Source organism: Gracilinanus agilis, chromosome 3 (genome assembly GCF_016433145.1).
Source record: "Gracilinanus agilis isolate LMUSP501 chromosome 3, AgileGrace, whole genome shotgun sequence".
Taxonomy (NCBI): domain Eukaryota; kingdom Metazoa; phylum Chordata; class Mammalia; order Didelphimorphia; family Didelphidae; genus Gracilinanus; species Gracilinanus agilis.
This window is the reverse complement of record NC_058132.1, coordinates 123,888,327-123,916,298: the sequence shown is the minus strand read 5'-3', so window position 1 is coordinate 123,916,298 and position 27,972 is coordinate 123,888,327. Positions and strand designations below refer to the sequence as shown.

At 33.5% G+C, this 27,972-nt stretch overlaps 1 protein-coding gene across 1 annotated transcript; it reads left to right on the top strand.

The window, feature by feature from the left end:
* The first annotated feature begins 44 nt into the window (after positions 1-44).
* CKAP2 (cytoskeleton associated protein 2) lies at positions 45-23,107 on the top strand. The gene is made up of 10 exons (XM_044666058.1): positions 45-102; positions 1,803-1,887; positions 6,618-6,699; positions 6,842-7,307; positions 7,741-8,173; positions 8,788-9,022; positions 11,273-11,443; positions 13,411-13,480; positions 20,344-20,623; positions 22,843-23,107. Exons 1-10 carry the CDS (start codon positions 45-47, stop codon positions 23,105-23,107), a joined length of 2,145 nt encoding a protein of 714 aa, XP_044521993.1.
* Positions 23,108-27,972: the final 4,865 nt, after the last annotated feature.

The following is a 27,972-nucleotide window of genomic DNA, read 5'->3' as shown; positions in this document are numbered from 1 at the left end:
AGGAGACCCTATCCCCTCACCCCAAAGACCACCCCGCCTTCGTCATGAGCGCCATCACCCTGCACCTGCCTGCTAGTCAGAGGTCCCAGCCTCTGTTCAAAGGTGTGGAGACCTGAGGGGAAACGGGGGAGGAGGTGGGGGATGGGTATCCGGGGCTGGGAACCGGGGCCTGTGACCTGCGGCGGAAGCTGTGGCCTCAGGTGGGCCGGTGGGAGCGGAAAGGAAGCGGGGGGCGTCGCTTTCATCTCTCCTCACTTCCGGGCAGCAGGATTTTACCTGATCTTTGGATAGTGAGTTCCTTGAGGTCAGGGACTGTACTTCTCGTATCCCCAGCGATTAGCACCGGTGCCTGGTATGTAGTAGGCGCTTAATAAATGCTAATTGACTGACCAACTGGATCGATCTGGGGAGTCTGGGGTCCAGTCTGGGGCTGACTCAATTGGCTGGTTAGGATTGTCTGCTGGCCGAAGGCCCATTGAACCCGGAGACTGAATGGGGGAGGGGGGTTGGATGGGGCGGGGCTGTTGCTGCTTTTAAAGATGTTCCACCCGCATTCCCCCAATTGTCAATTCCATTAATGTAGCTACCCTCCCGACCCAGGGGAATCCGAGTGGTCTAGTCTGGTCTCTACCTGGCTTCTAGAGTCTGATCCTGATGGAGTTCTAAAGAGGGTTTGCTGGCCAGACCAAGAAACCAAATTTCCCACAGAGACTTCGTTCAAAACAGCATTTTGCAAAGAAAGCTTAAAAGTGCTATTTAAATGCTAGCTATTATTATTTCCTATTTTGTAAATGCTAATCATTATACCCTAATAAATGCTAGCTATTATGTTTATATTGTGTAAATGCTAATTTTTATATTTACGTTTTATATCATAAATGCTAGCTATTATATTTATATCATGTAAATGTGAATGATATCAACATTATACAATGCTAGCTATCATATATCATGTAAATGGTAACTATATTTATATCATTGAATTATATTTATATAAACGCTAAATATATTCAGTCATGCAAATATGGATTATTATATTTACATTATATAAATACAAGCTACTCAAATGCTCGTTATGTTTATATCATATACATATGAATTATATTTATTATATAAATTCTAATTATATAATGTAAATGCTAATTATATATTATATAAATTTGAGCTGTTATATTTATATCATGTAAGTACTAGTTATTGTTAAATTTATATTATATTTTCTATTATTATTTCTCACCATTTTGTGGAAGAAATTCTTCCATCATACGTTATAAACTGGGGTTGCAGGGTTGGGTTGTGGAAAGGAGTATTCAATGGGTGTTCAAACCCTAGCTCTGCCACTTACTTATTGCTTGGGGTGTTAGGGGCAGGACACCTGACTTGGTGTCAGGAAGACCTGTGTTCAAGTGTTGCCTCAGATATTTGCTAGCTGATGAAATCTGGGCAAATTACTTAACCTTTCTCTATGCCTCAATTTCTGTATCTGTAAAATGTGAGGGGTTGAACAATAGTTATTTTTTTGATCATGAGCACAGAATATTTTTCTTTGTTTTGAGGTATCAAAGAAAGTTGGGAGAATTGCTCATACCCATTTGGTGGCAAGTCTTAAGTTCCACATGATTCATAACATAGCTAGCTAATGTACTCTGGCACACCACATATTTTATCTTCTAGTTATAATAGAGTCTCTACTTGAAACAAATTTTTCTTTGTAATAGTTAGATGATAGTGCCTTAATTTGTTGGTGTGTTTCTTGAAATTAAATATCATTGATTTATTTATATTTTCCATTTATCAAGTAGAACAAAGAAGACAAAAACTTGAGGAATATCTTGCAAAGAAAAAAGCCATTTCTGGCTTAAAATTACAGGAAAAACAGATAACCAGGTAGAGTAATGCTTATTTTAGTTTTGTAACATGGATTTAAGACAGTTTTCTCTGTAAAATAACTTATGCATGCTTGTTCCTGAAGCCTCTGGCTCCCTATTTTCCTTTGGGCTAAACTCCAAAAGCCTTTCATAACCTGGCTCCAACCTATTTTTCATATTCATTTCTAATCAAATCTCCTACACTCTAATTACTGCCATACTAGCTTGCTTGTGTCACTTTTTTCCAGCTTACCAACCTATATAGCCTTCCCCACCATCCCAGAAAAGCTCTTCCTTCTCATCTCCACATGTTGGAAACCCTAGTTTCTTTGAAGGTTCCATTTAGATGTACCTTCCTACAAGATGCCTTTTTTGATTTCTTTTTTGTAATATGTATAAATTGGTTCTCTAAACCTTACATAAGTAAATTGCTATATTTAAATAGATTTTCATTTGATTTCAACCTCTATTTCAAGTATGCATCTGTCTTTATGACATTTCTGAATAAACAGTTGTCCTGCCTTTGCTTGAGCTTCTGTAGTGACAGAAAACTTAGTACTTGTAAGATAGCCTATTATGATTTTGAATATCTCAACTGTTGGAAAACCCTTCCTATATTGTGCTGAAATCTTTCTCCCTATAATTTACATCCATTGTCCTCCTTATTCTTTGTCAAGCAAAATAAATAATTTATCTTCCAAATGATAACCCTTCAGGGATCAGAAGACCTGACATTTTGTTTGAGCTTTGACATAAGTTTTGGCCTTTAGTAGTTGGTAGCTTTATGATTGGGAAAGTCAGTTGGTCTCTTGAAGTTTTGTTTGTGATTTGAGGATAATATTTATGCTGTCACCTTCACAGAATTGTTTTGAAGAAAGTATTTTGTAAATTTTTAAAGTGTCAACGTGAAATCTGGACACCTCAATTTTACCCCTGCCCTTTGAGAAATCCCAGTACCAGGCACACCTGTTTTAGGCTGAACTATATAGACCTTAAACTGTTTGGGGACCCTAGTGTGGGTGGGATTAGTGGACATAGTCCAAATATTGAGTGCCTTTATTTGTTTTAAAAGCTTCTCCTCTTGTATTAAAGTTCCCTCTCAGGAAGCCCAGCTCTTAGTTTGTAATTGTTATAGTTGACCGCTCCCTGATACCCCTGAGGCTGGCTACAACCTTTTTGCAGCCTGCTTGTGGTTTTGTTTATGCAGGCTTGCAGTACCAAGTTCTCCAGAGGGTAGAAAAGAGCCCCAAGTTCTGTCCCTTTTTGAAGTCTTCATCTAAAGCAGTGTCACTCCCAGAGAAAATGTTCCCAGAGTCCCAGGGTGTAGACCCTGTAAAGGTTTTGGCTCTGGGCCCTGAGTAAAGGGCCAAATATTGGACTTATCCCTTTCCTGATTAAAGACTTGGTTTTTCTGACTACTTTAGTAGTTCTGTGTTATTTCAAAGTTGAAAGAGCTATGTAAGTGTTAATTTTATTATCTTCACAGTCCTGGTTACCTTCCTCTAGGTATAATTTATTAATGCCTCTGAAAAAGTTGCTCTTACCTCCCTTCTGGTCATTTGTTTTTTTAATATAATGTAACACCTCTGAAAAAGTTGCTCTTACCTCCCTTCTGGTCATTTGTTTTTTTAATATAATGTAACAATCTGTTAGCTTTTTTTTTTTTAAGGGTTATTGCTCACACCATTAACTCATATAAAGCTTGTAATCTTCTAAAACTCCCAGGTCTTTTTCATTTGAACTGCTTTCATGGCATATCTCCATTCTATATTTGCAACATTTTTTCTTCTTTTACCTATCTTAAGTGCAGAACTTTACATTTTTACCTTTACATTTTAGAATTTTATTGTATAGATTTTGCTCATTGTTCTAGCTTGTCAGAATCTTTTGGATCCTGGTTATATCATCTAATGTATTATCTATCTCCTCCAACTTGGTAACCTGGAAATTTGATACTCCATGTTATCTTATGTCACTAAATTTACTAATAAAGATGTATAGGGCCAAGGACAATATGCTTATGTTAGAACCAGAAAGAAAGTTTAAAAGATTTCTAAGAGTAAAAATATATATCCTTAAAGCTCATGTCTTTTCTTTGCAGAAGAGCCCCTCAGGCCCTATTCATAGACTATTTGTAAGTTTTAAGAAAACTTGATATTTTGAAGCAAATTTAAAAGAGGAGAGGAAGTTTTTTGACAGCAAAGGAGAAATGGTTATTAATAGAACAGTCAGAAACAAAAACCATTTAAAAACAAAACACCAGGAAAAAAACTCATGGCATTCTGGGGCTCTGTAGCAAGGGGCAAAACAACCTTATAGACCTCAATATACCCTAAGGTTTTGCTATCTCTTATTTTTATGTCACCTTCATTTCTCCATATATATCCTCCTTTCTCCCCAACCCAGAAAACTATCTTTTATAATGACAAATAAAAAAGAGAGAAAGGTGTGGTAAAACAGTTAAGTAAAATAAGCCAACACATCAATAACACCAAAAGTGTGTGCTTTGTTCCCTATGTATAGTTTCCCACCTTGGCAAAGAAGGAAGATATAGTTTTATGATTTAATCATTTCGGCCTTCAATTTTGATTTTTAAAATTTCTTCTTTATGTATATTGTTATTGTCGTGTATATGTTTTTCTTACTGCTTTTCATGTCTTCCCGTGCTTCTCTTTTTATTTTTATTATTTTTTGTTTCACAGTAGCATTTTATGTTGTACCATATTAGGTTCGTGTATCATAATTTGTTTAAACATTCTCCATTCAATGAACATCTTATCTCCTTTGTTTCCAAGTTTTTGCTCCTATATAAATTTTGATTTATATGGGACCTTTTTTCCTATTTTGATCCTGGCAATGAACTTTGAGTCAAAGATAGAGACATTTTAGTCATCATTTTAATATAGTTTTAAAATGGCTCTTACCTGCATTGTTCCATTTGATCCTCTTAGCAACCCTGTGATATAGGCAAAGAAGAATTTGTTGTTCCCATTTTACAGGCGAGGAAACTGAGACACAAAGAGTTTGCCTAAAGCCACACAGTAAGTGGTCTATGTGTTCAAACTCCTATTCCAAATTTTGTTTCCCTCATCCAGTCCAGAATTTTTTTCCTCATTACAGTAACTCTTATGACAAATGACCAATAAAAATTATGTTTGTATTTAAGAAATTTTGAAATGTTTCCATTTGTATTGGCTAAAACAAACCAGTTTAAATGCTTAGTGAAGCGAACCTTCAGCTATGCAGAATAACTGACTCGTGTTCTGGATAGTTGAAATTTTATTTATCTTTTTGTTGTATTATTATCTTTTTACCTTATTCCAAAGCTGTAGTTTTATTATTCAAGTATCATAAATAGTGGCTACTGGAACTGTTGACTTTTCAAATAACTATTTTTTTTTTTTTGTGAAATATTTGGGTACTAGAAGGACTTGGAAATAAGTGGAAATTCCATACCTCACAATCAAGGTATCTGTAAGAACAAATAACATTTCCTGGAGCCTAAAGTTGGAACTTCTTTTCTTTTGTCACCTAACTTTTTTTGTTTCACCTTACAAAGAAAATAATATAAAAACCCTTGCTTGAGGACTCTTTCTTCTGATTGTTATTACACAGTCATAAAGAAAGATAAGCAAACCAATGTGGTAAACTTCATGTAGATTTTGAACCAAAACAAATAAAACAATCTTTTGTACCAAAAGATGTTTCTCATCCCAAAGACAACAAAAAAAAAGGGGGGGAAAGACCCATATGTATCAAAATATTTATAATGCTGCTTTTTTGTAGTAGCAAGAAATTGTAAAGTACTTGGTACCCATAATTTGGATTGAACAATAATTAATGACTGAACAAATGATAGCATGGGAATACAGTAGAATATTATGTCATAAGAAAGAGATGGTATCAGAGGAACTTGAGAAGACTCAGATGAAATGAAACAGAGTGAAATGACTGAAACCAAGAGAACAATTTATAAAATAACAACAGTGTAAAAAACAACTTTGAAAGCCATATGAACTCTGATCGATGCAGTAACTATCTATGATTCCAGAGGACAAATGATGAAACATAATACCTAAATTCTGACAGATAAATGAGATAATAGATGGATTCAGGATGTAGAATTAGACATATAGTTTTGGACATCATCAATGCAGGAATTTGTTTTGCTTTACTATATATACATAATTGTTACAAGGGTTTTCTTTTTCTTTTTTTCAATTGTAGGGCAAAGGATAAAATGGGAAAAATTAATTTTTATTAATTGAAAAAAATAAAATTTAATTTAAAAAATGTTCGTCTAACATAATACAGGTATCATGCCAAAACAGTAACTAAAATTTATATCCAAACAGAAATTTTTGAAGAAGTATACTTAAATGAATAAGTAGAAGTGATTTATAATTAGCCCATGGACTATAAATGAGAGCATCTAAAGCAGCGTTGGCGAAGGTTTTCAAGTTCACATGCCTAAACTGCAACTTCAAGCTGCCTGTGAGGTCCCTCCCTCATTACCCCAAAGAGTGGAGGGAGGAAGTGCTGGCTTTGGGCCACTGGACAGAGGGGCGGGGCATGTAAAAAATGTCCTTGGGCAGTGGGAAGAAGGGAACCAGAGCAGCTCCCCCAGTGCCGGCTCATGTGCCAATACTTCACCAACTCTGTTCTAAAATATATGTTGGAGAAGGGGACATGTGTATTTAAATAGTAAAAGTATTTAAACTTTTCTTTCTTCATTTTTCTCTTTTAAAGCAATAGTAACTGTAATAGAAAGGCATCTGGAGACACAATCCAAAAGGTACCAAAAGCTCTGAAGCTTACTAGCACCAAAATGGTAAGTCTAATAAATAAATCCTTTATTTCTAATTTTGATAGGTTAGTCCTAAACTTGTTTCTTTTCCTTCTCCACCTATTGACACTTTCTCTCTGATAGAAATTAATTATAAATTACTGACTCATCTAATTAACTATTTCAGGATGATAAAGAAAATGCTAATCGGCCCATATGGAGAAAAATTATTCCAACAGTAGAAAGAAATGGTGCTCCTTTAAAATCTACCAATTTATTGACAAATTCAGCTATAGATATTGATGCATGTTATCCTAAGAACTATGATCAAATTATACAAGTGCCATCAAATGAAGATGACCCTAAAATTCGCAGTATCTCACTTAGCCAAACCTTTCGCCTTCAAAGAAATAATAATGAAAAACAACTCATTGCAGAGAAGTTGAAGCAAGATACTGCGTTGCTAAAGAAACCAGTCCTTGGTTCTTATCGTGGTAGAGTTGTCCAATCTAAAGTTAACTCATTTCGAAAGCCATCAACAGTTACAGATGAAAGTTCTATGACAAGTAAGAAAACTTCAAATACTATTCTTAAAACAAGGCCTCAGTCTGTAAGTAGCAGCAACTTACCTGTGAAAGGTTGTCAAATAACAAGTGTTTCCACTAAATCCGATAGCACTGCTACTTCCCAGAACAAAACAACTTTTCAGCGTTATGGGAAAAAGCAAGTTGACTTTATCCAGAACAAGGAGAAAGAAGCCATTGTTAGAACCTCTGCCAATGTTACTATCCGAAAAGAGCCTAATAAAAAGATAATACCTCTATCAAAGCCAGTACTATCAAATGTCAAGACAAATCTGAATTCTGGTAAAAAAGAAAATGAAGCTCAATCAAAATGTAAGACATTTGGAGCTGCAACCACTCGTGTTTCTGAAGCCAAACCTGCTTCATCTTTCAGTACCAAATTCAGGGAAGATTCCAAAATTGTTGATAAGAGAAGATACACTTTAGCAAAAGCACCAATCAGTACAGGAAGAACTACCTTAACCAAAGAATCAGCAGAAGAGAGAAGNCTTACCTGTGAAAGGTTGTCAAATAACAAGTGTTTCCACTAAATCCGATAGCACTGCTACTTCCCAGAACAAAACAACTTTTCAGCGTTATGGGAAAAAGCAAGTTGACTTTATCCAGAACAAGGAGAAAGAAGCCATTGTTAGAACCTCTGCCAATGTTACTATCCGAAAAGAGCCTAATAAAAAGATAATACCTCTATCAAAGCCAGTACTATCAAATGTCAAGACAAATCTGAATTCTGGTAAAAAAGAAAATGAAGCTCAATCAAAATGTAAGACATTTGGAGCTGCAACCACTCGTGTTTCTGAAGCCAAACCTGCTTCATCTTTCAGTACCAAATTCAGGGAAGATTCCAAAATTGTTGATAAGAGAAGATACACTTTAGCAAAAGCACCAATCAGTACAGGAAGAACTACCTTAACCAAAGAATCAGCAGAAGAGAGAAGGTAAAAATAAACCATTAGAAAAGTTTACTAGATTATTCTTTTACTTCATAGTATTTTGCAAATTGCCTTATATTATAGTCTGGTGGGTTTCCATTTTCTCTTCTGTGGATTTCAAACAGCTTTTAACTGTATGGAAAGTATTCCATAAAGATGGTCCCTAAAACCTAAATCCAAGCAATTGTTGTTTATGCTATTTTTTAATAATCTAAATTGAAACTTGGGCTGGGAAAAACCTTTTTATCTCCCCATCAAAACATTTCTTGGGGACCCCTTGAGATCTAATATCTACAGTGGCTATGTACAACTCAAATAATTCCTGGAGCACTGAACCCTTTCAACCTTGACATCTTAGCTTTTATTTGATAAAGTCCTTTGAATCTTAGAATGGTAACAATATTAAGCATATTGTAGTAGAAACTACTAGCTTTATAATCAGAGGACCTAGGTTTGATCTAGGATCTGATATTTGAAATTCATAAAATTGTGAGTAAATTATTTTCCCTCTCTGGACCTCAGTTTCCTCATCAATAAATTTAGATGGGTTAAAGTAGATGACCTTCAGGGTCTCTTCTAGCTCTGTATCTATGATCCTAATATATTGCCTCTAATCATAGAGCTCGTCTGGTTGAATGGCAAAATGACAAAAGAAGAGTAATTAAAAGATCATCTACAATTGGTCTCTCGGTTCCACCTGCTGCACCTGCTGCACCTGCTCCACCCAACATGGAATTACCAAAAGAAAAACCAGTTGAATCTTTCTGGACCACCATCGCAGAAGAAGATGAGCAAAGATTATTCACTGATAAAGTTAACAAAATATTTTCTGAATATTTGAACTTAATTAATAAGGTATTCATAGTCTTTAATTCAATACTTATTGCTTTATTTCTATCACTTCAGTCTTGTTCAAGTTATATCAGTCATGTTTTTTTAACTTTATTTGCAAGATTAATCTTTTCTATAAAAATAATCTCATATTTTTGAATGAACCAATTTGTGGAAATATTTCAAAGGCATAAGTGACAGAAATAGGAAAATTAATCTTATTATTTCGAGCTGCAAGAATTGTTTAGCTTAGTAGATAATTTAGTAGATAATAAATATGTAGCCAAATGGTGATAAGATTTTGAAATTCCTTTTTATTTTGCCACATATAGTAAATTTTTAGCTAATATACTTCTAAGTTAGAAATTTTTTCACTCTTTGAATATTTAACTAAGCATGAGTACTACTAATTGGTAGTTCATAGCACTGAGAGAAATTAAAATATTGTATGTTAAAAGCATAATCACAATTTTGAAGAATACACACAAACCTCAAACCCTGTATATCTATCCCACCAATCCTCATAATTGAATTCATTAAAAAACATTTAAAAAAATTATTGATATTTTTACATCACCATAGTTTCCCCTAATGTCTCTTTACTTTCTAGAGAGTCATCCCATACATCAAATAGTCTTTTCAAAAGAAAAATGAGGGAAAAAATTAATATAACTCATTAATACATCAAGAAAGACTGAAAATATGTTCAATATATAATACTTATGGACCTTCTAGCTCTGCAAAAGCATAGAATAGGAATGTGTTTTCATATATTCTTTTGAATCATGCTTTTACTTTATGCTTTTGCAACATCACTTGTGGTTTTGTTTTGCATATGTGATTGTTCTTTGTTTCCATTGTTGTAGTCATATATATTATTTTCTTGGCTCTGCCTGATTTACTCTGCATCAGTTCTTGCTGACATTTCCCTGTTCTTATTTTTGGGGAGGGGGCAACAGCAAAACTGAAAAATATTGGGGGTAGCTGAGTAGTTCAGTGGGTTGAGAACCAGGCTTAGAGACAGGAGGTCCTAGGTTCAAATCTGGCCTCAAACATTTCCTAGCTATGTGATCTGGGGCAAATCAAATCACTTAACCCCCATTGTCTAGCCCTTTCTACTCTTACAAGTATTGATAATAAGGTGGAAGGATAAGGGTATTAAATTTTTTTTTTAATAAAAAATAAACTCAAAAATATTTAGAAAGAAATTACCCATTCCAACCTCTTGATATTCTAGATGAGAAAACCAGTATTAGACAAGTCAAGTACCTTACCCAAAGTCATATTGTGAGTAATTGGCTGAGGCAGAACTAGAATCCGAGGCTTTTTGACATTAAGTTCACTACATTTTCTGCCATACCAGGATTGGTGATTGAGCATCAAAACAAAGATTGAAATTTCATTTTTTAAAACATCATTCAGTGAGCAGTTATGTAATTCTTAAGAAAATTAAAAGCTGACTGCCTATTCTGTGGCAAATCTCATTACGTTACTTTGACTTTAACATTTTCTTTTACATGAGTAAAAACTATAGTTATGTATTCAAAAAATGCAATTTAAGTAGACTTTTTACTCGCTTTTTCTAAACTTACCATAACAGGCTTCTTGCATCAGCTTTTCCTTTTGCTGTCTTTCAGGACTTTTGCTCAACTATCATATATAAGAAAAGAAGTATTTATCCTTAGCACCTCTAAATCCATATACACAGGCTAACAACCAATGATCAACTATTTAAAATATTTTAAGTAGAAAAGATAAATGTTGTTCAGCCATTTTCATTTGTGACCAGTGCTTAGTGATCCTTTTTGGGGCTTTATTTATTTGTTTGTTTGTTTTAAGCCCTTACCTTCATCTTAGAGTCAATACTGTGTATTGGCTCCAAGGCAGAAGAGTGGTAAAGGCTAGGTATTGGGAGTTAAGTGACTTGCCCAGGGTCACACAGATAGGAAGTGTCTGAGGTCAGATTTGAACCTAGGAACTCCCATCTCTAGGTCTGGCTCTCATTCCACTGAGCCACCCAGTTGCCCCCATTTGGGGTTTCCTTGGTAAAGATATTGGTGATTCACCATTTCCTTCTCCAACTCATTTTACAGACAAGGAAACTAAGGCAAATGGGATTAAGTGACTTGCCTTCGATCACACAGCCAGGATATGTCTGAGGCCAGAATTGAACTCAGAAAGATGAGTCTTCCTGACTCCATGCCCAACACTCTACTGCACCACCTAGCTGCCCAAGATAAATGTATTGACTTTTTTGTTGTTCTTCAACTTTAGGGATGTCCACGAGAAGAAGTACTTTTAACACTGAAAGAGCTCATTGTAAAAATTCCAGATGCCAAGAAACTTGTTAAGTATTGGGTATGCCTTGCACGCCTTGAACCAGTTACAAGCCCTATTGAAAATATCATAGCAATATATGAAGAAGCCATTCTTGCTGGGGCTCAGGTAACAACTACAATTTAAGTCTTTGTTACATGTTATTATCACAATTATCCTAGAAACTATCACTGTAACACAGAAAATTAGTTAATTTTATAATTTGGAGAGATAAGAGTGTTACTATTAATATTGGGGGCTTTTTAGAAATTTTTCATCAGTTTACCGACAAAAAGGCCTTAATGAGCTAATTATAAATAATTCATAAAACAAAATCCAATTTATTAATTCAGAATGAGAATTATAACTGAAAAGTACAGATTACACATTTGCTTCTCAAGAAGAAAACTTATTTGGGAAACAAAATTAAAATTGGTTACCATAATGAATCTGTATTTTAAATAAAAATTAATTCTTTGGTCTTAAAAGAAATATTTTGCTTTCAGAGAAGGAAACTTATTTGGTAAATTGAATTAGTACATTTTTCTATGACTTTTAAAGGAAAAGAAATCCTATGACATTAAGGGATATATTTACAAATTATTATTGTCTTATAAACTACTCTTCGAATAGAAATATGTTTGCCTAAGAGACTTGTCAACTGCTTCAGAGCAGTTTCACTTTCCCACTCCCCCAACAGATTTGCATACTAAGTGGACAATAAATGGACAGTGTTTTTCTTAATCTTATAAAAAACAATTATTGTATATTCAAATAATCCTCTCATTTTAAAATTTTGTCCAGATTTATTCTTATTGTTTAAAGTACCCATCTTGGTATCCTTTATATATATAAATTCTTTCTTATTGACAATAAAATTACAGTGCATTTAAAAAAATGAAATTGAGAAGTTGGTCTATGGATAGCTTATATATTCATTTACATTTGCTATAGCAATTAAGAGAAAGGTAATTCAACCCATTTATCAGAATTAACACCATCTCTTCCTCCACCCTGAAACCTTATTCAAAATTGATCAGTTCCTTGGAAAGGATTTATTAGAATTTGTAAGAATAATGTTTTGTTATGAAAGAATGGTGCTAATATAACATACAAAAGAATTAGTTTTACAAAGTATTTTTAAATGGTCCTAGATTTTTTTTAAAAAGCAAGTTTTTCTGTTCATAACATTTAAAAGCTAAAATAAGGTTTAATTTTTAAAAACCTTTATTTAGAGTTGGGGTTCTCAAAGTTTGGTCTTAAGACCTCATTATAGTCTTAAAAATTGAGGTCTCTACTAAAGTCCTTTTAAAAAATCTGTATCATATCTATTGATATATACTATATTGTGAGTTAAATAGACTCATATTATTAGGAAGTGGTTTTGACTTGTTCAACCCCCTGAAATGAATCTTGAGAACCACCACTTTCAAAGTTCCCACTTTGAAAACACTGAAATAGATCAGAAAATTTTTCAGTTATAATTTTTTATGTCTACTATTCTGAATGAGATCAACTTGTTAAACTCATTTAATGATTGAAATTGATAGGAAGGTTTTTGATTATTCGGTTAAAATGAGTATTGTTCTGAGGTATTATTAAGGCAAATTAAAAAGTAAATCAGAGTCAATTCTCCTATACCAATGATGGCGAACCTATGGCATGGGTGTCAAAGATGGCACGCAGTGTGCTCTCTGTGAGCATTGGACCACCCAGAGGGACTCGTGCAGAGCTGCTTACTTCTCCCTCTCCATCATGCCTGAGGACATTTTTTCACATCCCCCACCCCTCTGCCCAGCAGCCCAATGGGAGCTCATAGGGGATAAGATGGGCAGCAAATAGACTTTGGATGACTGTTTCAGTAATACAAGCATAAAGGCCTTGAGTAGAATGATTGCAGTTGGGAATAGGAAGGAAAATGCAGCTGTTAAGAGATTAAAAACTCAAATCTTATACATAGAAATATGTGTGTATACATATGTGTATATTGTACCCTTATTTCATGTCTTAAAAATAAGATTAGTGTCTTAAAACTAAAAATTCTGAATAATTCTATGCTTTTCTTTACTAAAGAGAACTAATTTTGTTTTCTCAAGCCTATGGAAGAAATGCGACATGCACTTGCAGATATTCTAACAATGAAGAGTCAAGTGAAGAGCAATGATGGTAAATTATAATCTTTATTTCCCTGGAATAATTTCTCATTTTATCAATTTTTAATTATTAGAATGAACTTCTGTTTAAGCTTTAGCTTTGTTTTATTCTCATTCTCTTCTCATAGCTAAATTTCTAGGACTTTTCTTCCTCTCTTGACTCATGTCAATTAATGGACCTTCTTTGATGTTTAGGGGACTTATGCTATGTAAAAATTCATAAATTGACCTACCAAATATTTTTGCTCCAGAGATAGTTAATAGAAAGGATTTCTTAATAGGCAGAAATAGACATTTGAACACCTCACTTGTTTTAAGTTCTTGGTCATCTGCCTTCTTTGATAATCTTTGATATTCCTTGATCAAAACATGGAATAGTCCTTTAGATTACTTATGATTACCTTTCTTTTGTTTCTTTTACTTCCTCTTTCTCTTTTATTGTTCCTTAATGATTAAGAAAATAGAAACAGGGGCAGCTGGGTAGCTCAGTGGATTGAGAGCCAGGCCCAGAGATGGGAGGTCCTAGGTTCAAATCTGGCTGCAGACACTTCCCAGCTGTATGACTCTGGGCAAGTCACTTGACCCCCATTGCTTACCCTTACCACCCTTCTGCCTTGGAGCCAATTCACAGTATTGGCTCCAAGACAGAAGGTAAGGGTTTAAAAAAAATAGAAACAAATTGAAACTTTTGTTTATTTTGGCATTTAGATTTTTATGTTAGACCAATCAGTATTCCATTTAAAAGTGAAACAGGAGAGGTTCTGTAAATGTAAATGTTTTCTTAAATGGGACTTAATCTGGCCTAGGAAGAAACTTCATTGAAATGTATTTTTTTACCTCCTAAGGGCAATGTTCCAGCTGACATGATAGAAAATTTTTATAAATGGAATGTTTTATAAATTTTTTGCATTTGTAACTCATCTGGTTTATAGATACTATTTTTGACTTTGCTTCCTACCTTTTAATATTCTCTTTACCAAAAGGTAGTTATCATTCTAGACTTTTCTCCATCAGTGAAAATATTGAATCTGAAAATAATTTGGGAAGAAATATATGGAAGTAATGAATACAAGAATTATCAGCATTAACAAGCAAGCATGGTACCCTAGCTCTTTGCAAATTTAATATCTAGGCTAAATCATTTAGCCTGTATTACTTGTACTCCTGTCTTTCCTTTTATGAGAAAATGAAGGTTGTGTCCATATTTTAAAATTTTATGAGGCTTATTCAGTTCTGAAATCCTAATGCAAGATCATTACTTTGGGCAGGAATATAGGCACAACTCAGATAATTTTAATTGGCTTTGCAAAGACTTGACATGAGGAAATAACATTAAAGAGGGCAGTTTATGGGGATAATGCTATAAATGGGAGGACTAAATGACATTATAGTGAGGTTTTATAACTTTATAGTGAAGTTTAGGTATTAAAGACATATTGAAATAATAATTATAAGTAACATTTATAGCTCATGTTAAGGTTGATAAAGTACTTTATATATATTATTCATTTGATCCTTACAATAACCCTTTAAAGTAAGTACTATTTATTTTCCCCATTTTGTAGATGAGGAAACAGTTTTAGAGAGGCTCAGTGACTTGCTCAGGGCTACAACTAATATCTGAGGTCCAATTTGAATTTGGGTTTTTCTTATGCCAAAATCTACTGTTCTTTTCATCACCTAGGTTGATCTGATAACCCCATAAGGAATTTGCCAATATCTAAGAGTAGATTTTCACATGCTTCTTTTTATTTATTTATTTAATATTTGCCTGGTTTTAAATTTTTATTTTTTAAAAAAATATTTTTCCATGTTTACATGATTCATTTTCTTTTCATCACCTCTTTCCTCCCCTCTCCTGGAGCAGACAGGCAGTTTTACTGTGTTATACAAATGTTATCATTTGATACCTATTTACATATTATTCATTTTTACAATAGAGCAATCTTTTAAAACCAAAACCCCAAATCATACCCATATCAACAAATTATAAGTCATGTTTTTCTTCTGTGTTTCTATTCCCACAGTTCTTTCTCTCAATGTGGATAACATTCTTTCTCATAAGTCCCTCGGGATTGTCCTGGATTGTTGCATTGCTACTAGTAATAAAGTCCATTAGACTGGACAGTTCCACAATGTTTCACTTTCTGTGTATAGTGTTCTCTTGGTTCTACTCATTTCACTGTGCATCAGTTCATGGAGGTTCTTCCAAGTCATATAAAAATCTTCCAGTTCATCATTCCTTATAGCATAATAGTATTCCATCATCATCATATCTCATAATTTTTCAGCCATTCCCTATCAAGGGACACCCCCTCATTTTCCAGTTTTTTGCCACCACAAAGAGTATGGCTATGAATATTTTTGTACAAACATTTTTCATTATTATCTCTTTGGGGTATAAACCAGTAGTGGTATGGCTGGATCAAAGGGTATGCATTTTTTAATGCCCTTTGGGCATAATTCTAAATTGCCTTCCAGAGTAGTTGGATTAATTCATAACTATCAGCAGTGTATTAGTGTCCCAATTTTGCCACATCCCCTCCAACATTTAGCATTTTCCTTTACTGTCATATTGGCTAATCTGCTAGGTGTGAGGTGGTACCTCAGAGTTTTTTTTAATTTGTATTTCTCTAGTTGGAAAGAATTTAGAACATTTTTATATGATTATTGATAGTTTTGATTTCTTCATCTGAAAACTGCCTATTCATGTCCCTTGACCATTTGTCAATTGGGGAATGGCTTGATTTCTTGTACATTTGTCTTAGTTCCATATAAATCTATGAAATTAGACCTTTGTCAGAGGTTTTTGTTATAAATTTTTCCCCCATTTTGTTGCTTCCCTTCTAATTTTGGTTGTATTGGTTTTGTTTGTACAAAACCTTTTTAATTTAATATAATCAAAATTATTCATTTTACATTTTTTAATGTTGTCTATCTTGTTTGGTCTTAAATTCTTTCTTTTCCCATAGATCTGACAGGTATACTATTCTGTGTTCACCTAATTTACTTATAATTTCCGTCTTTATATTTAAGTTATTTACCCATTTTGAATTTATCTCACTGTAGGGCATGTGTCTCTTTTTAGATATTTTAGACTACATGGCCTCTAAGCTTCTTTAAAACTCTGAGATTCTGTTTTTCTCCAACCTTTGGAAAAGATCATCTGATTTCAAACAGTTATCTATCTTTAAAAAATAATTTTGTATTTTAAAATTTTCTTTTTGTTTTCCTTAGCAATGACAGAGAACACATCTATTTTTCTCTATAAGCTATTCATGAGTTCACAGATAATTATATTCACATTTAAGTAGAATATTGTTTAAAAACCACTACATTTTATATGTACTATAGCTTCTTTATTTTCACACTGAGAAAAACAGCAACATTTTCTTTTCATTTAACTGGGGAAACTTCAAGAAAGCAAATATTCAGGTTGGTTTTTTTTTTTTTTAAGGAAGGAAACATGAGACTTTTGTGGGGAAAATAAATTTGTTTAAAGAAAGTATTAGTTATTTTGTCCATTTTGGGGTTGAGAAAGGTCAGGATTTGGGCTTTACAGCTTAATTCCTCTACCTTATTTCCTATAATACACCCATGCCAGGGTTTGTGTTGCCAAGTAGTAAGAGCAACTTAGCCTTCCAGTTTTTGAATGGATCTAGTTGACAAGCAGAATAGTGGAAAATAAATTGGAATATATAAGTAATCCTGCATAAATATTTACTAATTAGTTTTCATTTTAGATACCATATGTTCTCAGTCTCAAAAATAAACACCTGAGCTTTAATTTTCTTATCTGTGAAATAGGGAAAGTAATATTTTGGTCTATCATAGAGTTGTTGTAAATATTAAAATAAGAATTTTGATAAATAAAGTACTTTATAAATGCTAAAGCATTATATAAGTTTAAGGTATTTTGTGAGGGGCTGTTATGCATAGTGGAAATACCAGTAGTCTTGGAGATAGAAGACATGGGTGTGAGTTTTGACTGCATTGCCTATCAGATGTGGGATTTAGAAGAAACCATTTAACCTGTCAGTTTCAATTTCCTGACTGAGATATTGATTAAATATTTGTTTTAGTATCAATTGAAAAAATTATTATAATTATTAAGCCATATAGATTTAGTTATAAATATGAGAAACGGTAATACCACTAAAACATAATTGGAAATGTAAATCAAAAAAATTGATTCACTAAAGGAAAAAAAATCTTATTGGAATTTTATTGCAAATCTTAAACTTATCAGATTACATTTAGCCCGGGAAAAACTGCTTGTACAAAGTTAAACATAATCACTTTTTGGGAGTATATACTCTCCTTTTCCCCCAATAAAAGTCTTCCCTTGTAACAAATTAAAATAGTTAAGAAAAAACAACAGTGATTGTATCTAACAATATCTATAACTATCTTGTCTCCAACTTTTCTCTTGAAAGAAGATACTTCATCCTCTCCTCAAGGGTAAAAACTTTAGCTAACACAACTTACAGTGAGGCAGGCTCAAGCTGTAATGTGTATGATAATATGTTCACTGCTGTGAGTTTAAACTGCAAAAATAGGACCAAGAGAGCCATAAAGTAAGTGTTTTGAAGGAAGTGGCTTCAGAGAGGATAGATGATTTTGATTAAAGGCTTATAAAATATGCAGGTGACACAACAGTGGAAGGTAGCTCATACATTCAGTAATGAGTTAGGATCCAAAAAGATTGTGAAAAGCTTGATATGTTGTGCTTAATTTAAGATGACATTTAAGCCTTTTGCTTGGGTTCAAAATAAACTTCATAGTATAAGATGGGTGAATCATGGCTGAACAGCAGTTCATTTGAAAAAGTTCTAGGGGTTTTATAGTACTATAAGCTCAATATGAGTCAATATGACAGGACAGTGGAAAAAAGTTATTGAGATTTTTAGGTGATATTAGAAATATCTAACTAAGACTAGAGAGGTGATAAGTCCCTCCATGCCACATCTGGAATATTATGTTCAATTATTAAGGTCAAATTTTAGGCAGAATAATGACAAACTTTTAGATATCCGGAGGAAGAAAATGAGTATGATTGAGGTATCATATAAATTAATGATTGAAGGAAATAGGAGATATGTAGCCTAAAGAATAAAAGACTTTGTTGAGACACAATAGCCGTCTTCAGGTACTTATAGGGCTAACAAGTCAATACAATTAACAAGGCTTTGGTGATACAAAGGCAAAGAAATGAAACATTTCATCCTCAAAGATGTTGTTTTCTATTAGTGGAGTCTATAAGTATATAAAGTTATATGAACAAAATAGATATAAAGATAAATTTCTGGAAGGGCATTAATAAAAGGAAAGTAATTATAAAGGCTTCATGTACATGGTTCTTAAATAGGTCTTTGAATAAAAAGAAGTCTCAGAAGTGTGGAGTTAAGATAAAAATTTATTCTAAACATGCAGGACAGCCGGCACAAAGATATAAATGAATTTTCATGTGTGAGTAACCGCAAGAATTAGTGGAATGACTGTAGAATACAGGAACGGAAGTAAATATCAGACTGAAAATAAGGTTGTGTTTGGGTTGCAAATCAGAAGAGCTTTTGATTGATCCAGGAAACCTTAGAGAGAAATTGGAGTTTAGAGAATAGATGAAGTCAAGCTTAAGGACAGTCACTTTTGCAGCTTTATGGAGGATGAATTGAAGATCTGAGTGATTAGAGAAAAAGAAATTACATAAGATGTTATGGAGGTAAAAACACCAAGAATTTTCAAGTAATTGAATATGTGAGGTGGGAGAGATTGAGGAATCAAATCCATGTGACTATTGAAAGATGGTGGTTCACTCAACAGAAATAAGGTTCACAAGAAAGAAATGTGGTAGAGATAATGAATTTAGTTTTAAAAATGCCATATCTGAGATACCTCAAGGAAATCTAATTTGAAATAACATAAAGAGAGATGGAATTGTGTACTGGAGCTTAGGAAGGAGACTAAGATTGGATATATAGATTTGGGAGGCATAAACATAAAGGTGAAAATTAGGCCAATAGGAACTAATAAAAGTCAATAAGAGAGAGACCAAAAAGAGGTGAAGAGGGCCTAGAGGGAAGCCTTAGGAAATACATACAAATAGGAGACACAATAGAGATGATAAAGTAGCAAAAAGAGACTGAGAACAAGCAGCTAGAGTTAGGAGTAGAATCAAGAGAGTAGTGTCAGCAAAGTAGAAAGCTAAGGGTCATCCAAGATAAGAGATTGGTCAACAGCAGATAGGTTGAAAAGAATGAGGACTAAGAAAAGGCCCTGAGATTTGGTAGCTACATCATTGGTAATTTAGGCAACCAGAATTTCAGTTGTGTATGAGGAGGCTGAATTAAAAAGTGACAGGAAATGAAGTAGAGGCAATTTGGTTAGAGCCAGCTTTTCCTGGACCTCAACTGAGAAAAGGAAGAGATGAATTTTAGTATCTAGCAAGGTTTTATTTCAGGATGGTATATATACACTTAGGTATGCTTGTAGGCATTAGATAAGGAACCAATAGATAGGTAAAATTTGAAGGTTTGATGGGAATGCAATGGGAAAAAATAGGAGCAGTTCACTGGAGATGAAAGAAATAAAATCAACCATACAGGTAGTTGCCCTTGGCAAGGAAAAGGGTTGCCTCTTCATCAGAAACGGGAAAAAGGAGAGGAAAAAATCAAGTATGGTATCAAGGGATTTTGGAAGGCAGAAAAGGAGAGAGGGAGGCTAACAGTTGTTTTTGAATAGGATATTTAAAGTTATTGCAACTTGTCTCTTATTTTTGGTTTAAAAATATGTTTACCCTTGTTTTAGTTTTCTCCGACCAGATAGCTTTATTGTAACATTGGCAAGAAATTTCTCATCTTAATGCATTTTCTTTAGGGGAGAATGATGATGAGGTTTGTTCGGCTAATGAAGAGGTCAAAAAATTATGTGATGAAGTTATAAATCAGGATAAAGTTGATGTAGATGGGACATCAACAGAGGAAAATTCAGAATCAAAAGATATAGATAAAACAAGGAATGTAAAACTACAGGTGTTCGAAAGAGAGCAAGAGGAAAAAGCAGAAGATTCAACAAGTGTTTTAGGGACTCCTGATAAGGAAACCAGTGGGTCTTATGTCATTAAATATAATGTGTCAACTACTCCATACTTGCAAAGGTAAGTCATAAATTTCCAAAATTCAATGTATCAAAGTACAGAAATTTACTTGAGACAATTTCACATAGCTACAATTAATATAATATTTTAATACAGAGGTTTCTGAACTTTCTTGATTCATGGCATCCTTATTTTGACAATTTTTTCTCAGCATTCCTAGGCCAAAGGAAATATTTAATTGTTCCATTTATTAAGTAGTTTCCAAGCAACTTCATAAGTGTTTAAAGTCCTCACAACTAAGTAGCGAAGTGAAAAAAATACATTTAGATTACTGATATAACCAGAATTGACAGATATTTATATTTTTAAAAATCCAAGAAATGAAGAAATTCTAATAGTTATTGATATAACTGAAAAGACAAATAAACAAAAATGTATTTCAAACATTAAAGACTGTTATCAGAAGAATTATAGCACAATCTATTGTTGAAATGGTGAAGTACCTTGAGCTAATGGTTCACACAATGTCTACTGATGGGCAGCTATATCCGAATATTGGTTTTCACTGTGTTTTGCTAGAAAACTTAAAATATGTTCAGGATTCCTTTTGAATTCTCTGTGGTATTCAGGCTGTGCACAGATTGGGAACCAAGATCTGAATACTTTAACAAAACAAATTATATAAACCATTTAAATTGATTTAATTAAAAAAAAGATCATCTAGCTCAGAGATGTTAAGCACACAGCCCTCCACATTGATTGGCAATACCCTCTAGTGTGGCTTATACCATATTAAAATGTAATTGGGAAACAGTTAACAAAATAAATCAAAATATAATAGAACAGAGATAATGTTCATATATGTTCTAAGTCAAGATGTGGCCTGCAGAAATATTTGTGTATAGTTTAGTGACTCTTTTACTATTTCATTTTGATACCACTGAGATCTTTAAAACTAAAATTCAAAATGCTGGTTTTGTTAGAAGATTGGTTTCCAAATTATTTTGATACAGTGTTATTTGGAGCTTTCTGCCTGAGTGCCTTTTCTTGTTTAGTTTTTTTTTCCCCCTTTCTAAATTCTTTGTGCCCACCCTTAGGTTATTTTTACTTCATTTTGATGATGAACCTATTATTACTGAAAATATATTGATATAGACACAGCATCATCTCAACTATGTCAGGAATCATGGTAGAGTGAATAGAAAGTTGGCCTTGGAGTCAGGAAAATCTGGGTTTTAGTCCTCCCTTTGCTATAAACTATCTCTAGGCCACTGGGAAAATCACTTATCTCATCAGTGTCCTTGACTAGAATGATCAAACTCAAAGAAAAATGAGAGCTGCTGGATAATATGTAAGAATCTCTGCAGGCCATATAGTGACTTAGAAAACCACAAAGTAACATTGGGGTTTTAAAATTTTTTTTTGTTAGATATTTCCCAATTACATTTTAATCTGATTTGGGCTGGCAGCCGTGTTATTGACTGTATGTAGCTATTTGACATCTCTGCCCCAGAAAACGTGGCTCAGATTCTAAGTTGAAAAGGATTCCTACTCAGATGAAATCCAAGGCTTAGACTGAAGAAAAAAACCCCAACCTAAATATTCAAATAGGTCTATGAGCTCAATAATTTGAAGATTTCCCCCTAGCAATGGAGAACTTATCCCATCCATTCCTGATCTTTCTGTTTGACTCTAGTTCTGTGTCTCCCAAAAATTCACCACAAAGCATTAGTCTGATATGGTGGAAGCCTTCCTTTATTTCCTTTCAAATTGTGAGAGTAACCAGCAGAGCACTATTACTCCCTCTACCTATCTTTCTTCAGCACATAACCAGCCCATCTTCTCTTTCTGTCATATATTTTTAAAATAATATAATATTAGATATTTGCATAATATTATCACATGTAAGTATAACATCAATAAAGTAACACTCTTTTTTAGTTCTTTAAATAATTAGGCTTCCTATAGAATATAAAATGGAAAGGAAGGACAAAAAGGCAAGTCTTTGAAGACCTTTTTTAAAGAAATTATTTTTAGTCTTCTAAGACTGCAATAGAATCTTTAAGTAAAAGAAGGGAGAGGGGAAGCAACTTGTTTGAATGTTGGATAAATTTTGAATTTCTTATTTTTTTGATTTTAGCAAGTAGTTATTATAATGTTCTTATACTTGAAAAGTGTAAGGATGGGGGTTGGGAACTACTTCCTAAATGTTAGCACTTAATAAAGGTATGATACAATTTGTTGTGAAGCATTAGGAATAACTTTATGTTCTCCTTTAGTGTGAAAAAGAAGATGAATTTTGATGAAAATAGTGCTTCGTTTAAGGATTTGAAGTTTCTGACACCAGTGAGGCGTTCTCGACGTCTTCAGGAAAAGTTTTGTAAATTACCAGATATGTTAAAAGACCATTATCCCTGTGTTTCTTCACTGGAACAATTAGCAGAACTGGGAAGTGAAACCAGTGCTTATATATGCCGTCCAAATACTGCATTATGTACAACTTCCCTTGAAGAAGAAATAGAACAGACAGAAATGAAACTTTAATAAGGGAAGAAATATATTTAAAAATTCTTATAAATTAAGTATATATCTTTTATGTTTCACATTTCCCACAGATATGTAGATTATTACCTAAGTTTTCACTACAGTTATAACTAATAAGGTACTTATGTAACTGGATTTTACTTGCATGGATAAGGAGATTCAGCCTTACTGTAAAAAAAGGAACAAGTTAGAGACTTTTTTTTATATTGGTAGAGACTGTTTGAAAAAAAAAAAAAAAGGCATACATTTTGTATTTCTATATTATACTATTTTTGAGCAAGAGAAATCTCATTTTATTATTTGAGTATAACATAGCTGACTGTTGTATATACCTACTTTTTTACAATTAATTTAAATGGATGTATACAAATTTAATCAAAAGAACAATGTTAAAAAGGAAATTTTTCTAGAAATGTGTTTGTGCTACAGGAAATATACTAATAGATATGTTTCTTTTTTTTTCCTTTAGAGGAAATATATTATTCAATTTAGTAAGAATGAAATATTCACTTTAATAGAGATTTTTTGAGTAGAAGCTACATTCATTTAACATTAAGGTTGTTTTGCTTCCCAACATTTCCCAAAAATTAATATCCAAACTATGTAGTTTTGTTAAGCTTTTTAAAGATAATAAAGTTTACATTATAATTCTTACCACAAATAACTTTTATAAATGTATTACTTTGTTAAATATTTTTAAAGCAAAGCTATGCTTATATTGTATTCATTTGCTTTCTCTACTTTTAAGAAGACCTTTAGGAATTCCTAAGTATAATAATGCCTTACAGTAAAGCTTCATTATTTGACCTAGCATTGGTGAATTATATATTCTGATTAAGTGAATTTCCCAGATAAAATTTTATCTACCATAAAATTACCAAGAAGTGGCCATTTCTTTAGCTCCTACAACACTCTAGACACAGTACTAAACATTGGGGATAAAAGAAAAAACAAAAAACAGTCCCTGCCCTATAAAATATAAAAACGTTTAAAGGATATGGCATATACATAAATAGGTGCATATAGAATAGATGGAAGATAATTTTAGAGGGATTTTCTTTTTTTTTTTTAATTCTTTTTTTTTAAATATTTTCTCCTAGTTACATATTTCATGTTCTTTCCCTCTCCCCCAATCCCCCAACCCTCCTTAGCCAACGCACAATTCCACTGGGTTTTACACTTATCATTGATCAAGATCTAATTCCATATTATCGATAGTTGGACTAGAGTTATCATTTAGTGTCTGCATCCCCAATAATATCCCCAACAGCCCATGTGTTCAAGCAGTTGTTTTTCTTCTGTGTTTCTCCTCCCATAGTTCTTCCTCTAAATGTGGCTAGTTTTCTTTCTTATAAGTCCTTCAGCCTTGCTCTGGATTCTTGCATTGCTGCTGGTAGAGAAGTCCATTATGTTAGATTGTACCACAGTGTATCAGTCTCCATGTACAATGTTCTCCTGGATCTGCTCCTTTCACTCTGCATCAATTCCTGGAGGTCATTCCACATGGAATTCCTCCAGTTCTTTATTCCTTTGAGCACAATAGTATTCCATCATCAACAGATACCACAATTTGTTCAGCCATTCCCCAATCGAAGGACATTCTCTTATTTTCCAATTTTTTGCCACCACAAAGAGCGTGGCTATAAATATTTTTGTACAAGTCTTTTTCCTTATTATCTCTTTGGGGCATAATCCAAGCAGTGCTATGGCTGGATCAAAAGGCAGATAGTCTTTTAAAGTTCTTTGAGCATAGTTCCAAATTGCCATCCAGAATGGTTGTATCAGTTCACAACTCCACCAGCAATGCATTAATTTCCCAATTTTGCCACATCCCCTCCAACATTCATTACTCTCCTTTGCTGTCATTTTAGCCAATCTGCTAGGTGTGAGGTGATACCTCATAGTTGTTTTGATTTGCATTTCTCTAATTATTAGAGATTTAGAACACTTTCTCATGTGCTTATTAATAGTTTTGATTTCTTTATCTGAGAATTGCCTATTCATGTCCCTTGCCCATTTATCGATTGAGAGATGGCTTCATTTTTTTTTTTTTAAACCCTTGTACTTCGGTGTATTGTCTCATAGGTGGAAGATTGGTAAGGGTGGGCAATGGGGGTCAAGTGACTTGCCCAGGGTCACACAGCTAGGAAGTGGCTGAGGCCGGGTTTGAACCTAGGACCTCCTGTCTCTAGACCTGACTCTCAATCCACTGAGCTACCCAGCAACCCCCTTGGCTTCATTTTTTGTTCAATTGATTTAGCTCCTTGAACATTTGAGTGATTAGACCTTTATCTGAGTTTTTTGTTATAAACATTTTTTCCCAATTTGTTGTTTTCCCTTCTAATTTTGGTAGCATTGGTTTTTTCTGTACAAAATCATTTTAGTTTAATGTAGTCAAAATTATTTATTTTACATTTTGTGATTTTTTTCTAACTCTTGCTTGGTTTTAAAATCTTTCTCTTCCCATAGATCAGACAAGTATGCTATTCTGTGCTCACCCAATTTACCTATAGTTTCCTTCTTTATATTCAAGCCATTCACCCATTCTGAGTTTATCTTGGTATAGGGTGTGAGATGTTGATCTAGGCCCAATTTCTCCCATATTGTTTTCCAATTTTCCCAGCAGTTTTTTGTCAAATAGCGGGTTCTTGTCCCAAAAGCTGGGTTCTTTAAGTTTATCGAAAACTGTCTTGTTGAGGTCGCTTACTCCTAGTCTATTCCACTGATCCTCCTTTCTGTCTCATCGCCAGTACCATATTGTTTTGATGACTACTGCTTTGTAGTACATTTAAGATCAGGTACTGCTAGGCCACCTTCCTTCATATTTTTTTTTCATTATTTCCCTTGATATTCTTGGTCTTTTGTTCTTCCAAATGAACTTTTTTGTTTATAGTTTTTTTCTAATTCAGTAAAAAAGTTTTTTGGTAGTTTGATAGGTATAGCACTAAATAGGTAAATTAATTTGGGTAGGATGATCATTTTTATTATGTTAGCTGGTTCTACCCATGAGCAATCAATATTTTTCTAGTTTAGATCTAGTTTTAATTGGGTGGAAAGGATTTCATAGTTGTGGTCGTATAATTCCCATGTTTGTCTTGGCATATAGATTCCTAAGTATTTTATATTGTCTAGGGTGATTTTAAATGGGATTTCTCTTTCTAACTCTTTCTGCTGTGATGTGTTGGAAATATATAGAAATGCTGATGATTTAGGTGCATTTATTTTGTATCCTGCAACTTTGCTAAAGTTATTATTTCTACTAACTTTTTAGTTGAATATCTAGGATTTTTTAAGTAGACCATCATATCGTCTGCAAAGAGTGATAGCTTGTTCTCCTCATTGCCTATTTTAATACCTTCAATTTCTTTTTCTTCTCTAATTGCTACTGCTAGTGTTTCCAGTACAATGTTAAATAATAGAGGTGACAATGGGCATCCTTGTTTCACTCCTGATCTTATTGGGAATCCTTGTAATTTATCCCCATTGCAGATGATGTTTGTTGATGGTTTTAGATAAATACCATTTATTATTTTTAGGAAAGGCCCTTCTATTAGTAAACTTTCTAGTGTTTTCAGTAGGAATGTGTGTTGTATTTTGTCAAAAGCTTTTTCAGTATCTATTGAGATAATCATGTGGTTTTTGTTGGTTTGCTTGTTTATATGGTCAATTATGTGGATGGTTTTCCTAATGTTGAACCATCCTTGCATTCCTGTTATAAATCCGACCTGATCATAATGAATAACCCTCGTGATCACTTGCTGAAGTCTTTTTGCTAGTATTCTGTTTAAGATTTTTGCATCAATGTTCATTAGGGAGATTGGTCTGTAGTTTTCTTTCTCTGTTTTTGACTTACCTGGTTTTGGGATCAGTACTATATTTATGTCTTAGAAGGAGTTTGGTAGAACTCCTTCTTTGCTTATTATGTCAAATAGTTTGTATAGTATTGAAATTAGTTGTTCTTTGAAGGTTTGATAGAATTCCCTTGTGAATCCATCTGGTCCTGGGGACTTTTTCTTAGGGAGTTCTTTGATGGCTTGTTCAATTTCTTTTTCAGATATGGGATTATTTAAGTATTTTATTTCTTCTGCTGTTAATCTAGCAATTTAATTTTTGTAAATATTTATCCATATCACCTAGATTGCTATATTTATTGCCATATAATTGGGCAAAATAATTTATTTTTAAAACCCTTAACTTCTGTGTATTGGCTCCTAGATGGAAGAGTGGTAAGGGTGGGCAATGGGGGCCAAGTGACTTGCCTAGGGTCACACAGCTGGGAAGTGTCTGAGGCCGGATTTGAAATTAGGACCTCCCATCTCTAGGCCTGACTCTCAATCCACTGAGCTACCCAGCTGCCCCTCCCAAATAGTTTTTAATGATTGCCTTGATTTCCTCTTCATTAGAGGTGAGGTCTCCCTTTTCATCTTTGATACTGGTAATTTGGTTTTCTTCTTTCCTTTTTTAAATTAGATTGACCAGTACTTTGTCAATTTTATTTATTTTTTCAAAATACCAGATTCTAGTCTTATTTATTAATTCAATAGGTCTTTTACTTTCAGTTTTATTTTTTTCTCCTTTGATTTTTATAATCTCTAATTTAGTCTTTAGCTGGGGATTTTTAATTTGTTCCCTTTCTAGTTTTTTTCATTTGCATACCCAATTCATTAATCTCTGCCCTCCTTAATTTGTTAATATATGCACTCAATGATATAAATTTCCCCCTGAGTACTGCTTTAGCTGCAACCCACAGAGTTTGGTAGTATGTCTCATCATTGTCATTCTCTTCAATGAAATTATTGATTGTTTTTATGATTTCTTCTTTAACTATCTGATTTTGGAGAATCATATTATTTAATTTCCAATTA